The sequence below is a fragment of the Mustelus asterias genome, chromosome 11 (genome assembly GCF_964213995.1).
Source record: "Mustelus asterias chromosome 11, sMusAst1.hap1.1, whole genome shotgun sequence".
Classification (NCBI taxonomy): domain Eukaryota; kingdom Metazoa; phylum Chordata; class Chondrichthyes; order Carcharhiniformes; family Triakidae; genus Mustelus; species Mustelus asterias.
The window spans coordinates 88,398,956-88,417,828 of NC_135811.1; the positions used below are offsets into that span (position 1 = coordinate 88,398,956).

General features: G+C 45.4%; 1 protein-coding gene across 1 annotated transcript in view; it reads right to left on the reverse strand.

The window, feature by feature from the left end:
- LOC144500642 (neurabin-2-like) overlaps positions 1–18,873 on the reverse strand; it is a 275,662-nt gene that overhangs the window by 57,245 nt on the left and 199,544 nt on the right. Inside the window, exon 6 of the mRNA XM_078223903.1 lies at positions 7,485–7,620. Coding sequence (XP_078080029.1) covers positions 7,485–7,620 — 136 coding nt within the window. The remainder of the gene's footprint in view (positions 1–7,484; positions 7,621–18,873) is intronic.

Sequence of the window (18,873 nt, forward strand, 5' to 3'; positions counted from 1 at the left end):
CACGTTCTCCCCATGTCTGCATGGGTTTCCTCCCACAGTCCAAAGATGTGTGCGTTAGGTGGATTGGCCATTGTAAATTGCCCCTTAGTGTCCCAAGATATGTAGGTTAAGGGAAGTGGCGGGGGGTAAATACAGGGAGTTACGGGAATAGGGCCTGGATGGGATGCACTGTCAGAGAATTGGTGCAGACCCAATAGGCCGAATGGCCTCCTTCTGCACTCGAGGGATTCTCTGATTCTTTGGACAAACATTTGGTCATCTAATCACTAACCCCTTACACAGCTCAGCATCATGCTTTGTTTGATAACGCTCATATGTAGTGTTTGGGGTTTTTTAATACGTTTAATATAAGTTGCTGTTTTATTTCCCCATGACAGGTAGCATTCTAATGAATCTATACTGTGGGTTTCTCGATCGCCTGAACATTCTTCCTGTATTGTGGAGTCCAAAACTATACACGGTACTTCTGCTGAGATCTTACTGTTATTTTACATTGATTCACCATTTAACTTCATCGTTTACATTCAATACCTATCGGTTTAAAAGACAGTTCCACTGGAGATGCTATTTTCAAGATCTTGGGTGGGATTTTCCAGCAGCGCACGCCCCAAAACTGGAAAATCCTGCCCGAGGTCAACGGACCGTTGCATGGTCCCGTCCCTCGCCCGCTACCATTTCCATGGCGGGCGGGAGGGGAAAACTTCCCCCCCCTCCTTGTGAACCTGAAACCTCAAACACATCAGCTCTTTCTGATCACCCGGTTTTCCCCAGTCAAGATCTGTTCTTTAAATGTGCTGTGTTACACTTGATTTCTATCAGCTTTTGTATTGTGTGCTGCTGCCCATCGTTCTGTACAGAAAGATCCCCGCTGACGGTAAACCTGTCATGATCAGGTTGCTTTTCAAATGATATTTCTTATCCAACGTGACACAATATAAATGCCATCTTCAAACATACACAGTCTCAGGGAACTCACACGTTTGTTGGCATTTCAGTAACAGCAAAGACCCCAGAAATATCATTTCACCTGCTCCCCAGACCCATGTAATATTTTCTCCCACTAGTTTTTGTTAATATTGTTGCGAAGTTGAGTCGAGTAATTGTAGATTGGTATTTGTAAAATTGTCTGTTAAATGGTGGCACTTTTTCTGGGCTAAAAAAAAAACTGCAAGTACATAGAGAACCCAAAATGAAACATTTGCATCGAAAGGCCAAGCAGCAGGGTTACCAAGGCAACAGGCTGTCAGGCATTTGAATTTTTTTGAATTCAGCCAATCAATTTGAATTAGGCACTTAGATCCCAAGGATCTATTAAATTTAAATCTGACAGTTTTGGCAACCTAGGACCAATCATATTGTGGGGGATATTGATACATCATCACAGGTATAAAAGGAAGGGGGCAGTGCGACAGAGGAGGAGAGCAACTGCCACAGCTCACAGCTACTAGCTCAAAACCTCATCTCGATAGAAAAGGTACCAAAGAAGAAAAATGTCCCATACAGAAGAATCAGCAGAAAAGGCCCAGAATATTCCGGAAGACGCCGAACCTGGTTATAATTTAGAGAGTGGCCAACATTCTGTTTTTTTGTTAACGGGTGGGAACTGTGTTTATCTAAACAGCATTCCACTCGAATCATGTTTTATTCGGTCTGTTAATAGTTTAGTTAACTTGTTCACTGTTAGTTGGATAAATAAAGTGTTACTTGTTGACTTTAGAGAGAGTGTCAGGGAGTTATTTTTATTTAACCACTAAAAGCTTCTGAAGAGCAGATCGCACCACTGCAAACTGACTTTCACAGATTATAGGGCGAGTACTACTCTTTGAGTGGTTAGGTGTTAGTTCTCGGAGAGGGGGGTCAACCTCCGCTTCATAACAATATATACTTTGTTCATGCTGAGGTGCTGGTCAGTTCATTTGGCTAGATTTCAAAGGGTCGTCTGGACTCGAAACGTCAGCTCTTTTCTCTCCTTACAGATGCTGCCAGACCTGCTGAGATTTTCCAGCGTTTTCTCTTTAGATTTTAAAAGGGGGTGCGGGAGCAGAGGAATCTTTGTATACAAGTCATTGAAGGTGGCAAGACAGCTTGAGAGAGTGGTAATTAAAGCATCCTAGGCTTCCTTCAAAGGGGCACAGAATGTAAGAGAAAGGAGCTTACATTAAACTTGTAGAAAACACTGGTTCAGCCTCATAGAACCATAGAAAATTACAGCTCAGAAACAGGCCTTTTGGCCCTTCTTGTCTGTGCCGAACCATTTTTTGCCTAGTCCCACTGACCTGCACTTGGACCATATCCCTCCACACCCTTCTCATCCATGAACCCGTCCAAGTTTTTCTTAAATTTATCCGGCAGCTCATTCCACACTCCCACCACTCTCTGCGTGAAGAAGCCCCCCCTAATATTCCCTTTAAACTTTTCTCCTTTCACCCTTAACCCATGCCCTCTGGTTTTTTTCTCCCCTCGCCTCAGCGGCAAAAGTCTGCTTGCATTCACTCTATCTATACCTATCAAAATCTTATACACCTCTATCAAATCTCCCCTCAATCTTCTACGATCCAGGGAATAAAGTCCCAACCTATTCAATCTCTCATCTGGAATTTTGCATCCAGTTCCAGGTGCCACACTTCAGAAAAGATGTGACAGCCTGCGAAAGAGTGCAGAAAAGATTCACGAGAATGGTTCCAAGGATGAGGAATTTCAGTCTGGCAGCTAGATTGGAGAAGGTGGGACTCCTCTGATTGGGGGACAAAAAAAAAAGGTTGAGAGGTCTTCAAAATCTTCAGGGGTCCAGAGAAAGTGGATAAGGAAAAAGCGTTCACGCTGGTGGAAGGATTGGGAATGAGGGCTGGGCACGGGTTCAAGATATTTGGCAACAGAAGCGATGGAGACACGAGGAGAAACTTTTTCACACACTGAGTGCGTAAGATCTGGAACATGCTGCCTGAGGGTGTAGTGGAGGAATCGAGGTGTTCGAGGGGGAATTGGACTCTTATCTGAAAAGGAAGAATGTGGAGGGTGACGGGGAGCAGGGTGAGGAGTGGCACTCATTTGGAGAGTCAGCACCAACACAATGGCCAAGTGCTGTAAAAATTATTTGATTCTGTGAATACTTGATTATGAGGTTAGAAATGAATGTGTTCTCCAAACTTGCCCGTCATGCCAAGCCCAAGGACCACCAGCAGTCCCCAATTTACTCTGATCCGCAGCTAAGCATATGCATTTCGTGCCAACCCCTGTTCTCTATAACTAATCTCCTGCGGGATCTGCAAATGGATGGGACTACATAATGTGCATAGATATTGTGCACATATACAATATATGCACAATATCTCTTTTCTTTATATTGCATCCAAAGTTCAGGCACATGTAGGAGGTAGAGTTGAACAGAAGCTGTGACATCAGCTGTCGCGACTGATGTTGTTTTTGGCTGTAAAAAAAATCTCAAAAGTAATGTTTAAAAAATGGATTTCTCCACAAGACCTTGGATACGGCATCAATTGAAATAACACCAAGATTCCCAGAAAGCAATCATGGAATTGGGGAACTGTCCCCTGGGTTTCCTTACGGCACGATGGCGCAGTGGTTAGCACTGCTGCCTCGCAACGCCAGGGACCTGGGTTCAATTCCGGCCTCGGGTGACTGTCTGCGCGGGTTTCCTCCGGGTGCTCCGTTTTCCTCCCACACTCCAAAGATGTGCGGGATAGGTTGATCGGCTATAGTAACTTGCTGCTTAGTGTCAGGGGGACAAGTGAGGGTAAATAAGTGGGGTTATGGGGATAAGGCCTGGGTGGGATTGTGGTCAGATGGGCCAAATTGATGGTTAGGTACATTGACCCAACAGGCGCCGGAGTGTGGCGACTAGGGGAATTTCACAGTAACTTAATTGCAGTGTTAATGTAAGCCTTACTTTGTGACTAAAAGATAAATTTTAAATGGCCTCCTTTTGCACAGTAGGGATTCTATGATTCTATAGTAAGATAGTAAGAACATAAGAACACAAGAAATAGGAGCAGGAGTAGGCCATCTAGCCCCTCGAGCCTGCCCCGCCATTCAATAAGATCATGGCTGATCTGAAGTGGATCAGTTCCACTTACCTGCCTGATCCCCATAACCCCTAATTCCCTTACCGATCAGGAATCCATCTATCCGTGATTTAAACATATTCAACGAGGTAGCCTCCACCACTTCAGTGGGCAGAGAATTCCAGAGATTCACCACCCTCTGAGAGAAGAAGTAGCAATATATGATGCAATTGGTCATCCATCTTATGTCACCCATTTGCCCCGGGGTCTTTGTTCCACAGGAAACAAAACATTGTTAAGTTGCTCTGCGCAGGAGACCTACATCAGCCCCGACACAGCAAGGACAAAGTTCGAGCTCTGACCTTGGTGACGCTGGATAGAACAATGGGGAAACAGTTTCCTCATCCACGTGAAACTGGGGAGTGACCTCAGACTCAATTCTCAATATTGGAGTGACGCCAGCGTTTGCTCAGCATTGACTGGGGTGCTCAGCAAAGCAAAACTGAATGTAATCATTCCTTAGGTCATTTTGTTTATTCCGCTTATTTGTAACATTGCAGCAGATGTTTAAGGATGCATTTTGTAATCCCCAAGGCATGTTTTTGTGAATTGTGAGCTTCAGCGGCTGTGAGCTGTTCTGCAGGGTACTTACAACCACTGGAAGACATTGATGTCGCAATGCAGACTCAATTATAGTGAATTTCAATATATGTGGGTCAGTGCACACCCCTGAGGACCAAAGCTAAGCTGGAATGTATGGAGTATTAAATTCCAATTGTTCCTGAGGTTCCTGTATCTTAATATTCTGGACTGTGAGCTTCCCTTCCATCTTGGTCCTCCCCTGTTTTTGTTTGTCAGTTCCCTGGGCTTGCCCTAACACATGCTAACCCTCCTCCACAAGGCCACCTGCTGGTCAGTTTTGCTCCCATTGAGGACTAACCTTTTAGCTTTTGCCATATTAGCACCTTCTTCAGTCCTTAATCCCGCCATGAACACTCCCTTTGTCTTGTGGCCGTGACATCTTTATCAATCTCTCCTTAGCTCCGACCTATCCCTGACCTATTCTATTCTGCCCCACCTCCTCCACCCCCCTTCTCCAACCCCAACTATATAATTATCACATTTCTATCCCTCTTCAGTTCGATGGAAGAGTCATACGGACTCGAAACGCTGTTGCATCCTCCACAGAGGTTGCCAGACTTGCTGAGTTTATCCAGCATTTTCTGTTTTTATTTCAGCCTCTGCAGTATTTTGTTTTCATTAATGTAAGAACTTAAGAACTAGGAGCAGAAGTAGGTCATCTGGCTCCTCAAGCCTGCTCCACCATTCAATAAGATCATGGCTGATCTTTTAGTGGACTCAGCTCCACTTACCTGCCCGCTCACCGTAGCCCTTAATTTCTTTACTGTTCAAAAATGTATCTATCCTTGCCTTAAAAACATTCAATGAGGTAGCCTCAACTGCTTCACTGGGCAGGGAATTCCACAGATTCACAACCCTTTGTGTGATGAAGTTCCTCCTCAACTCAGTCCTAAATCTGCTCCCCCTTATTTTGAGGCCATGCCCCCTAGTTCTAGTTTCACCCGCCAGTGGAAACAACTTTCCTCCTTCTATCTTATCTATTCCCTTCATAATCTTATATGTTTCTATAAGATCGATTTTCGTTTATACTTGACTGCTTCCAAGTAAGCAAATCATGAACAGTAGCTGAGCGATGGTAGTCCCCATGCATCCCAAAGAAAACAGCTTTTCCTTCTTTAGTTTGTTCTTCCTTCAGCTCCATTATGCAAAAACAAAATTCTAGGCTGCAGGGAAACTTCAAAACAGGAAAGATAATCCTGAACAGGCTGCACCAATCGACAGATTGATGAATAATCTGTCTGCTTAATCTAAGCAACTACTGGGAAGATTAGAGTTTGCGATAAATCTCTACGGCGGGGGTTAAGTGGGTTGGGGGAGGCAGGGTTCATAAGATATAGGAGCAAAATTAGGCCATTCGGCCCATTGGGTCCACTCTGACATTCAATCATGACTGATATGCTCCTCATCCCCATTTTCCTGCCTTGTGGGACTGGGTCTCCTGATTGTTCGTCATACCTTCAGTGGGAGTTTTGTGGAAAGCTGCAGAAACGGTGGAAACCATTGACGCTGTTTCCCTAGAGTTTCTGCAAAGCTTCCAAAGTAGCGGCGGTCAAGCAGGCCACCCACTCCTAATGTCCCAAACCTGTTGGTGACAGGAACTCTCATGAAATAAGCCATTTTCCTGGGAGAAGTGAATTGGAGATACAGGGACTTTTTACATCTTGGGTGGGATTTTCCGGCCGCGCTCACCCCAAGACCACCAGAGGTCAACAAGACTTTTACATGGTCCGTGTCCCACCTGCTACGATTCCTGTGGCGGGCGCGGCAGGAAGATTTTGCCCCTTGCGACTGATCGGCAACATCAATTCCATGTGCACACTGCACTCATTGGTTGCCTAGAACCTACCGTGCTAGACGGCATGGTGGCACAGTGGTTAGCACTGCTGCCTCACAGCGCCAGGGACCCGGGTTCAATTCCAGCCTGGGATCACTGTCTGTGCGGAGTTTGCACTTTCTCCCCATGTCTGCGTGGGTTTCCTCCAGTTTCCTCCCATATTCCAAAATTGTGCGGGTTAGGTTGATTGGCCATGCTAAATTGACCCTAGTGTCAGGGGGAGTAGCAGGGTAAATGTGTGGGGTTACAGGAATAGGGCCTGAGTGGGATTGTGGTCGATACAGACTCGATGGGCCAAATGGCCTCCTTCTGTGTTATAGGGATTCTATGATCCTATGGCTAAACCTCTGGGGGCTGAATTCTCCAGCACTTTCCACTGGCGTGACCTTCCAGTCCTGCTTATGATGGCCCGCCCCAACCTCAGCAGGGAGCCCTGTGGTGCAGCCAGTGAACAACGCAATACACCTTTGACATCGGCGGGACTGGGAGATCCCGCCACTGGCCACTGGCGTGCTCCGCCGCCACCGGAACGCATGCCGCGGAGAGGGGCAGAGAATCCCTCGTGAGTGAAGGTCACAGAATGAAGAATGTTATTTCTTCCACATCGTATGCAGTGGAAGTTCTATTTTATTTATTAGAATCATATTAATGCTGCAATGAAGTTACTGTGAAAATCCACCTGTCGCCACACTGCGGCGCCTGTTCGGGTTCACTGAGGGAGAATTTAGCGTGGCCAATGCACCTAACCAGCACGTCTTTAGGACTGTGGAAGGAAGCCGGAGCATCCAGAGGAAACCCACACAGACACAGGGATAACGTGGAGACTCCGCACAGATAGTGAACCAAGCCGGGAATCGAACCCGGGTCCCTGGCGCTGTGAGGCAGCAGTGCTAGCTACTGTGCCACCGTGCCATCCATTAGTTTGGGTGTCAATGAAATGAGAGCTGAAGCTGAAGTATGTTTATGATATTTCGGAGATTTCCTACCTCTTCGTCATCATCGACATATTGGCCGTAATGTTGCTCCATCATTTCCCTCTGCCGTCGCTCCTGCTCCAGGGTCTGACGAATCAGCTGAGCCACTTCACTGGTTTCTCCAGGTTTCTCCCGTCCAATCAGAAATCTACAATCAATGCCATTTTCTGGTAAATATTTTTCATTTGCAATTCTTTCACTAATATTACACTAATATTTTCACTAATATTACACTAATATTTTCACTCATATTTCACTAATATTTTCACTAATATTACAGAGCAGTTATTTAGGAACCATTTTCACACCATTAAAAACAGCTTCCCGTGATTAACTCTTCTCAAAAAGACAAATGGGACATCGAAAGGTTTAGCACGGACATAAAACCAAAATGATGTTGATGTCTGAAATCTGGGATAAAAACAGAAAGCACTGGAATTACTCAGCAGGCCGGGCTGGTGGAGAGAGAAACGCAGTTAATGTTTCAGGTGCATAATCTTTCATCAGATGATCATGAGGATGAATGGTCATTGAGCTGAAACATTAACCCTACTTCTCCCTGTACAGATAAGACCATACGACCATAAGACATAGGAGCAGAATTAGGACACTTGGTCCATCGAGTCTGCTCCGCCATTCAATCATGGCTGATTTTTTTTTCTCATCCCCATTCTCCTGCCCTTTCCCCATAACCCCTGACCCCCTTATCAATCAAGAAGCTATCTATCTCTGTCTTAAAGACACTCATTGACCTGGCCTCCACAGCCTTCTGTGGCAAAGAGTTCCACAGATTCATCACTCTCTGGCTGAAGAAATTCTTCCTCATCTCTGTTTTAAAGGATCGTCCCTTTAGCCTGAGGTTGTGCCCTCTGGTTCTAGTTTAGTGGAAACATCCTTTCCACGCCCATTCTATCCAGGCCTTGCAATATCCTGTAAGCTTCAATAAGATCCCCCCTCATCCTTCTAAACTCCAATGAGTTTATTGGATTTAGAAGGTTTATTCCAGCAGCGTTTAGACTAAATACTGAGAGAAAGCACAGAGCTTCCAATATAGGTTTTAACTTGATTCTTGTTCCTCTGATATTGCAAACAGACAGACTAACACGGAAACCTTAGAGCTTGCTCCCCTCAAATTGAAATATTTCTCAACAGATTGCTGAGATCTAATTAGATACAATGACAAAACACAGTTGTCCATAAGTTCCAATGTTTCGATTGGATTTCTTTTTAAAAAATATATTTTATATCATTTGGGCATCGTTGGTTGGGCCAGCATTTATTGCCCTTGAGAAGGTGGTGGGGAGCTGCCTTCTTGAGCAGCTGCAATCCATGGGGAGATGATGGCCTAGTGGTATTATTGCTTGACCATTAATCCAGAAACTCAGCTAATGCTCTGGGGACCCAGGTTTGAATCCCACCACAGCAGATGGTGGAATTTGGATTCAATAAAAAAAATCTGGAATTAAGAATCTGCTGATGACCATGAAATCATTGTCGACTGTCAGAAAAAACCCATCTGGTTCACTAATGTCCTTTAGGGAAAGAAATCTGCCATCCTTACCTGGTCTGGCCTAAATGTGACTCCAGAGCCTCAGCAATGTCATTGTCTCTCAACTGTCCTTGGGCAACTAGGATGGGCAATAAATGCTGGCTATCCAGCGACACCCATGTCCCACGAATGAATAACAAAAAAATCTATGTGGTGAAGGTACCATCTGGAAGGACAAGAGCAGCAGATGCATGGGAACACCACCACGTGCAAGTTCCCCTCCAAGCCACTCAGCACCCTAACTGGAAACCATATCGCCACCATCCCTGCAGAGGTTCAAGAAGGTAACACACCTTGACACTCTCAAAGGCAAGACAATTAGAGATGGGCAATAAATGTGGGTCTCGCCCACATCATGTGAGCAAATAAATAAAATAAACAAAAAAAAGTAGCTTTTGGAAGTCCAAGTACATAACACCTTCAACTAAAATGATGACAAAACATCTTCCTCCAAGATATTTGATTTAATTTTTTGCTGAATACTTTAAATTTTAAAGTTATAAATATGCTTCCTGGTTTGGGATGTGATTGGGTCCTAACTGGGGCAGCATGGTGGCACAATGGTTAGCACTGCTGCCTCACAGCACCAGGAACCTGGGTTCACTGTCTTGGGTCACTGTCTGTGTGGAGTCTGCATATTCTCCCCGTGTCTGTGTGGGTTTCCTCCGGGTGCTCCGGTTTCCTCCCACACTCCAAAGATGTGCAGGTTGGGTTGATTGGTCATGCTAAATTGCCCCTAAGTGTCAGGGGGATTAGCAGAGTAAATATGTGAGGTTACGGGGATAGGGCCTGGGTGAGATTGTGGTCGGTGCAGACTTGATTGGCCAAATGGCCTCCTTCTGCACTGTAGGGGTTCTATGATTCTATGAAATCAGGTTAAGCTCAATCATTCTATGTGGTGAGCAGGGTATCAACTGTATGCACCATTGTCCAAGTTATTAGCAAGTATCTGATCAGCACTGTAACTTCCTTCATGCATGGAGTCATACAACAGTCAGGTATCACAATTGCCACCTGTGAATCTAACTGCTTGGATGTGACCAATTTGCATTGGGCTGATTGAAAGGGATAACTTTATTCTATTCACATACCCTTCTAATCTCTTCCAGCCAACAATCCCCATCCTTGTAATGACATGGTGGGTGGCAACATCTCCCTAATGTTGGCTTGGATTTTCAAACATTGCAGATTTCTGTCGGATGCAGTTCCTGCTATGAAGTATCACCTGCCAAGAGGTAGCACTGCTGTGTTGACACCAAGTGACCAGCTATTCGTTTACACCCTTAATTTGATATGCAAACTTGTCTCCTTTCCCAAACACTGAACATAAACAAGGCACTTTCAATTTTCTGCACGATTACTTCATCAGGCAGACAAGTCCCTGGCAGAAATGGAGGAGGCTGAATTTCCATGACTCAACCAAAGCCACAGCCTCTGAAGTGTGCTCTGTGCTCTCCTCCTTTGTACGCAGCTTGCCCTGCGTGACTGCTTAATAATTGGCTCCTTGTTGGCCTAGCTAACAATTCCAAATGACAAAAAGATTTACACCTATTCGGGTTTAAACACAGTCATGCAGACATTGCTTTAACATAACAAGTATCGCAATTCTCGAAGGCTGTGTTGACACTCGGAGCCTGAAAATGACTGAGTTATTAATTATGGGTTAATGCACAATTTTATAAAATGATCTTTCTGTTTTAACATTAAAAATTTACCAACATTAAAACTGCAAGGAGATTTCATGCAAACACACATCAATATTATGTGCAGTAATTTCTGAGCTACATTTCTGGTGCCAACACCTGGGGAGGCAATGGCCTAGTGGTATTATGGGCTAGACTATTAATCCAGAAATTCAGCTAATGTTCCGGGGACCCGGGTTCGAATCCCGCCACGGCAGCTTGTGGAATTTGAATTCAGTGAGTAATAAATCTGGAATTAAGAATCTACTGATGACCATGAAACCATTGCCAATTGTCGGAAAACCCCATCTGGTTCACTAATATCCTTCAGCGACACCTGAGTGTAGGGTAACAAAGTTTGCAGACGACATAAAGATAAGTGGTAAAGTGAATCGTGTGGCGGGCGTAGAAGGTCTGCAGAGAGATTTGGACAGGCTGAGTGAGTGGGCGAGGATCTGTCAGATGGAGTATAACGTTGACAAATGCGAGGTTATTCACTTTGGAGGAAATAATAGCAAACTGGATTATTATCTAAATGGAAAAAAATTACAACATGCTGCTGTGCAAAGGGACCTGGGGGTCCTTGTGCATGAGACGCAAAAACCCAGTCTGCAGGTGCAACAGGTGATCAAGAAGGCAAATGGGATGTTGACCTATATCGCAAGGGGGATAGAATATAAAAGCAGAGATGCCTTGCTGCATCTGTACAGGGCATTGGTGAGGCCGCAGCTGGAATACTGTGTGCAGTATTGGTCCCCTTATTTGCGGAAGGATATATTGGCCTTGGAGGGAGTGCAGAGAAGGTTCACCAGGTTGATACCAGAGATGAGGGGTGTTGATTATGAGGAGAGACTGAGCAGATTGGGTTTGTACTCGTTGGAATTTAGAAGGCTGAGGGGGGATCTTATAGAGACCTATAAGATAATGAAGGGGCTGGATAGGGTAGAGGTGGAGAGATTCTTTCCACTTAAAAAGGAAGCTAGAACTAGGGGGCACAGCTTCGAAATAAAGGGGGGTCAGTTTAGGACAGAGTTGAGGAGGAACTTCTTCTCTCAGAGGGTGGTGAATCTCTGGAATTCTCTGCCCACTGAAGTGGTGGAGGCTACCTCGTTGAATATGTTTAAATCATGGATAGATGGATTCCTGATCGGTAAGGGAATTAGGGGTTATGGGGATCAGGCGGGTAAGTGGAACTGATCCACTTCAGATCAGTCATGATCTTATTGAATGGCGGGGCAGGCTCGAGGGGCTAGATGGCCTACTCCTGCTCCTATTTCTTATGTTCTTATTTTTTATGTTCTTATATCCCACGATTGAATTAAAAAAAGGTTCACTAATGTCCTTTAAGGAAGGAAATCTGCCGTCCTTACTTGGTCTGGCCCATAAGTAACTCCAGAGCCACAGTGATTGACTCTCAACTGCCCTCAGGCAACTAGGATGGCAGTAAATGGTGGCCAGCCAGCAACGCCCATGTCCCACAAATGAATTACAAAAACGTTCACTAATGTCCTTTAGAGATCATAGAATCCTACAGTGCAGCAAGAGGCCATTCAACCCATCAGGTCTGCACTGACCACAATCCCACTGGGCCCTATCCCCATAACCCCATGCATTTACCCTACCCCGTCTCCCTGACACTAAGGGACAATTTAGCATGGCCAATTCACCTAACCTGAGAGAAGGAAATCTGCCATCCTTACCTGGTCTGGCCTACATGTGACTCCAGAGCCACAGCAATGTTCTCGAAGGACAACTAAGGACGGGCTATGAATGCTGCCCAGTCAACGACGCCCATATGCCACAAATGATTTTTTAAAAACAACTTCTTCAGAAGGTACAAGCATCTCTTGTTCACCGCGATCTTCTTGGCTTCCGTACACAGCATGTTGGAGGTTTAGCATGTGATGACCGATGCCATTCTACACTATCCTGATCCCCATTCTCTCCCTGCACCCACCCCCCCTCCCCCCCCCCCCCCCCCTCCCCCGAAGGTTTAGCAGTTCTGAGCTGGGCCACCTTGCAGCAACATGGCGTTCCTTCTCGGGAAGAGAGTCCAACTGTTGGGAGCGTGTAAATGACTTGGCGGGGAGCCTGAGATCTGCCAGCTAACTGGGAGAAACACTGACTGGAGCCTGTATCTCACACTTGACCACCTGCCCGGACAGCAGGAAGTGGCAGTGAACTGATGATCATCTCCAATGGGGCTGAAATGAAGAGGAAAACAAACTCATTCCAAAGGCCCAAATCAGACACGGATAGACGTTTCTTAAGGGCGGGGGGATCAGTGCAGTGAGCAACGCTTCTTTTATCCAATCAATACCCTACAAAGCAAAATGTTCAGGGAATGAACTCATGGTCCAGCAGATGCCTTGCCTTAAGCAGACATTTCAGTAACAGAGCGGCCATTATCTCGTCACATTTTTCTGTTTATTTTATTGCTTCACTTTATAAATACAGGGATTATTCAGGCAAATGGCTCAGCGGTTTTGCTACTGTCAGAATTTGCTTTCACACAAACATTGGATTTTTAAACATAAAAAACAAACAGGTGCAGTAGCATCAGCACCGGGTGCAAGAAAACCTTGTGTAAATCTTACAAGGGTCTGTTCTCAGTCACTGCAAATAGTCTGCCCAAGGAACAACTGACCTACTTGCAGAAATATCTGTAGATCTGGGCAACAAGGCGTAATTAAAAAATTCAAAGCGATATTTGAAGTAACGTGATGTAAGAATATAATACAACATGATCATAGAATCCCTACAGTGCAGAAGGAGGCCATTTGGCCCATTGGGTCTGCACCGGCTCTCCCACATCCTATCCAGGCCTTATTCCCATAACCTCATGTATTTACCCTGCTAAATACGTTTATCTTTACCTTTTGAAACTAGAACTAGGGGGCATGGCCTCAAAATAAGATTTAGGACTGAGTTGAGGAGAAACTTCTTCACCCAAAGGGTTGTGAATCTGTGGAATTCCCTGCCCAGTGAAGCAGTTGAGGCTACCTCATTGAATGTTTTTAAGGCAAGGATAGATACATTTTTGAACAGTAAAAGAATTAAGGGTAATGGTGAGTGGGCGGGTAAGTGGAGCTGAGTCCACAAAAAGATCAGCCATGATCTTATTGAATGGTGGAGCAGGCTCGAGGGTCCAGATGGCCTACTCCTGCTCCTAGTTCTTATGTTCTAATCCCCTGAACCCACATATCCTGAAACACTAAGTGGCCAATCAGCCTAACCGGCATATCTTTGGACTGTGGGAGGAAAGCGGAGCACCCAAAGGAAACCCACTCAGACACGGGGAGAACATGTAAACCCCACACAGACAGTCACCCAATCTGGAATCGAACCGGGGACCCCGGCGCTGTGAGGCAGCAGTGCTAACCACTGTGCCACCGTGCCGAACAAGGAAGATCTCTTCAGCACTGTTGTCCATTTACACATTTTACACAACTTAACCACTCTGACATCACAGTCAGTAATAAAAATGTCTGCATGAGAGTTCTCTAAATCAGTGGAGCATTTTCCCAGGAATAATGTCATTGGATCTGGATAACACAAAATTACAGTGTCATTAAGGCGATAGTGGCCATCGATTGGTCTCAATCCTGTTTGAGTTACAGGGATATAGCTGGAATTTTGGATTTCTTCTTCTAAAAGAAAAGTAACCAGTCTTGACCAAGGGAACATAGAGTGACACTAAGAATTTCTATTGATACATGAAGAGAAAGAGTGTGGTGGAGACAAATGTGGTTCCCCTACAGACAGAAATGGGGGAATGTATAATAGGGGACAAAGAAATGGCTGAGCAACTTTGGTTCTGTCTTCACAAAAGACACAAATCAGATGCCAGAAATGTTGGAGAATGCAAGATTTAGTGAGAGGGAAGAACTGAGGGAGATCAATATTAGTGAAGAAATGGTGCTGGGAAAATTGATGGGATTGAAGGCGGATAAATCCCGATAAGCCTGGTAATCTACATCCCAGAATACTTAAGGAAGTGGCTCTAGAAATAGTGGTTGCATTGGTGGTCATCTTCCAGGATTCTGCAGATTGGAGGGTAGCTAATGTCACTCCAATATTCAAAGAGGGAGGTAGAGAGAAAACAGGGAATTATAGACCAGTAAGCTTAACATCGGTAGTGGGGAAAATTCTCAAATCCGTTATCAAGGACATCGTGGCAGGGTATTAGAAAACAGTGACAGGATCAGACAGAGTCAGCATGGATGTATGAAGGGGAAATCATGCTTGATAAATCTGTTGGAATTCTTTGAAGATATAACTAGTAGGGTTGACAAGGGGGAGCTAGTCAATGTAGCATATTTGGACTTTCAAAAAGCAATTGACAAGTCCCGGATAAGAGAATATCGTGCAAGATTAAAGCACATGAGATTGGGGGAGGTGTATTGAGATGGATAGAAAACTGGTCGGCAGAGAGGAAACAAAGAGTAGGAATTAATGGGTGTTTTTCAAACTGGCAGGCAGCAACTAGTGGGGTGCCACAGGGATCAGTGCTGGGACCCCAGCTATTCACAATATATATGAATGATTTGGATGAGGGAGCAAAATATAACATCTCAAAGTTTGCAGCTGATACCAAGTTGGGTGGGAGGGTGAACTGTGACAAGGATGCAGAGATCCTTCAGCATGATCTAGACAGGTTGGGTGAATGGGCAAATCAATGGCAGATGCAGTGTAATTTGGATAAGTGTGAGGTTATTCACTTAGGAAGCAAAAACAAGAGGGCAGATTACTACCTGAGTGGCTGTAAATTGGGAGAGAGGAGTGTGCAGCGGTACCTGGGTGTCCTTGTGCACCAGATGCCGAAGGTAAGCATGCAGGTGCAGCAGGCAGCGAAGGCGGCAAATTGTATGTTGGCCTTCATTGCGAGAGATTTTGAGTACAGGAGCAGGGATGTGTTGTTGCAATTATACAGGGCCTTGGTGAGGCCACACCTAGAGTATTGTGTGCAGTTTTGGTCTCCTTTTCTGAGGAAGGATGTTCTTGCTCTCAAGGGAGTGCAGCAAAGGTTTACCAGGCTGATTCCGGGGATGGCAGATGGTGGTATGAGGAGAGATTGACCAGGTTAGAATTGTTTTCACTGGAGTTCAGATGAATGAGGGGGGGAATCTCATGAAGACTTATAAAATTCTAACAGGACTAGACAGGGTAGATGCAGGGAGGATTTTCCTGATGGTGGAGGAATCCAGAACTGGGGATCACAGTCTGAGGATTCAGGGTAGACTATTTAGGAAGGAGGTGAGGAGACATTTCTCCACCCAAAGAGTGGTGAGCTTGTGGAATTCATTACCTCAGTTTGCTCAGGAAGTAGTTGATGCCAAAACATTTAATGTATTCAAGAGGCAGCTAGATAGAGCACTTGGGGCGAATGGGATCAAATGTTATGGGGAGAAAGCAGGATTAGGCTAATGACTTAGATGATCAGCAATGATCGTGATGAATGGTGGAGCAGGCTCAAAGGGCCAAATGGCCTCCTCCTGCTCCGATCGTCTATGGTTCTATGTTTCTCTGAGATCATAACACTATCCTACAGGTGAATTCTGATCTTTAACGAGAATGATACATTTTATGATGGGAAAGTTTTTAAATGATGATGTTCTAAGTGGACAAAGATCAATTGCTTTTTGTATAGATGAATCTTGGATTGGATTGAGATTCCATGAAATGATCTGGTTTTAAATTGTAGGAAAAATGACCAATTTTACAAGGTTTTGTCTCATGTCCCAGTGATGTGCGAGATTGGTTTGATTCCCTCTGGGGGGTTAGTCAATACTCAGGTGTCTTCAGTGACAGCCTGAAGCAGCCATTAGACAGCTTGTTTTGGTATCTCTCTCCTCAATTAGACAGTGCTGCACAGAGCAGTTGGCTCAAGTTAACAAACTCGGTGAGCTGTGTCTGATTATAAGACCATAAGACATAGGAGTAGAATTAGGCCACTTGGCCCATCAGGTCTGCACCGCCATTCAATCATAGCTGATATTTTTCACATCCTCATTCTCCTGCTCTTTCCCCATAACCCCTGATCCCCTTATTCATCAAGAACCTATCTATCTCTGCCTTAAAGACACTCAATGACCTGGCCTCCACAGCCTTCTGCAGCAAAGAGTTCCACAGATTCACCACTCTCTGGCTGAAGAAATTCCTCCTCATCTCTGTTTTAAAGGATTGTCCCTTTAGTATAAGGTTGTGCCCTCTGGTTCTAGTTTTTCCTACGAGTGGAAACATCCTCTCCACGTCCACTCTACCCAGGCCTCGCAGTTTCCTGTAAGCTTCAATAAGATCCCCCCTCATCCTTCTAAACTCCAACGAGTACAGACCCAGAGTCGTCAACCGTTCCTCATACGACAAACTCTTCATTCCAGGGATCATTCTTGTGAACCTCCTCTGGACCCTTTCTAAGGCCAGCACATCCTTCCTTAGATACAGGGCCCAAAACTGGTCACAATATTCCAATGGGGCCTGACCAGAGCCTTGTGCAGCCTCAGAAGTACATCCCTGCTCTTGTATTCTAGCCCTCTCGACATGAATGCTAACATTGCATTTGCCTTCCTAACTGCTGACTGAACCTGCATGTTAACCTTAAGAGAATCGTGAACAAGGACTCCCAAAGTCCCTTTGTGTTTCTGATTTCCTAAGCATTTTCCCATTTAGAAAATAGTCTGTGCCTCCATTCCACCTCCAAAGTGCATAACCTCACACTTTTCCACATCGTATTCCATCTGCCACTTCTTTGCCCACTCTCCTATCAGGTCCAAGTCCTTCTGCAGCTCCCCCCTGCTTCCTCAATACTACCTCTCCCTCTACATTATCTTTGCATCATCTGCAAACTTAGCAACAGTGCCTTCAGTTCCTGCTTCCAAATCGTTAATGTAGATTGTGAAAAGTTGTGGTCCCAGCACTGACCCCTGAGGCACACCACTAGTCACCGGCTACCATCCTGAAAAAGACCCCTTTATCCCCACTCTCTGCCTTCTGCCAGTGTAATAGGTGCGGCTGCTCATCTCAAAGCTGCTGATGAGGCCTGAGGCCCTGGATGAGACTGGGGGCCTACAGCTTCCGGTGTGCCCCTTGCTATATCGAGCATTTCAAACTGAAAACCCACCACCCCAGCGTGGCCTGTCGCACCACAGGACTCCAGTCCACATTATATTGTTGACTGCCCTCGGAAGTGGCCTAGGAAATCACACGGTTGTCTCACAAAGACAGGCCGTTACCAGCTTCACAAGGCAATTAAAGATGGCCAATAAATGTGCCCTTGCTGACGTCACTTACACCCCAAGAACAAATTAATTACAGCGACATCAATAAACAAAACAGTTATGAGCTATACATTGGGAATGTCTCACTTTGTGAATACGTTTAAAACTGAATGAAGATTGACTTCTGCACCGGAATTTTGCCGTCCCACCCGCCACGGGAATCGTAGTGGGCGGGACAGGACCATGCAAAGGCCCCTTGACCTCGGGCGGGAATTTCCAGGCTTCGGGCAAGTGCGGCCGGAAAATCGCACCCCTGGTCTCCTCTTTCACCAAGTAACTGTAAATGGGTCAACACCAAAGGGGGAGAATTATAACCACCCTGGGACAGTCTAATTCTATGATTGCAAATTATCCCAAGGATTCGCAGTGCCAGGGAACTTGTCTTGGAGGTTGTAAAGTCCTAGGGGGAGATCTTACCAAAAACCTCTAAATGAGGAACGAGTGTGAAAACGGGAGACATTTGCACCGTTTCTTTCGGCGAATTAATCTTACCTGATTTAGTCAAAGAAAAAAGAGGCCAAACTTCGTTTGGGTAGGGGTAGTGATTGGGGCCTTTTTGAGCGTGAGGCTGATCTCGCTGGATTTCCAGTGCTGGTAAGATCGCGGAGGCAAGAAATCGGCGATTTCTCGGTTCTCTCGCGATCTTACCGGCTCGCCCCACTCATCAACCTGTGGTGCAAGAAGCTAAGATCGCTCCCCCCGCCCCAACTTAGAATTTGAAAGTGTGGAGATGTTATTCACAGCATACAAACCTGCGACCTCAAAAATCTGGAAGAACAAGGGCTACAGATACATGGGAACACCACCACCTGCAAGTTCTCCTCCAAGCTACGCACCATCCTGATTTGGAAACATATCGCTGTTCCTTCAAAACCCCGGGGCTCCTTTTCTAA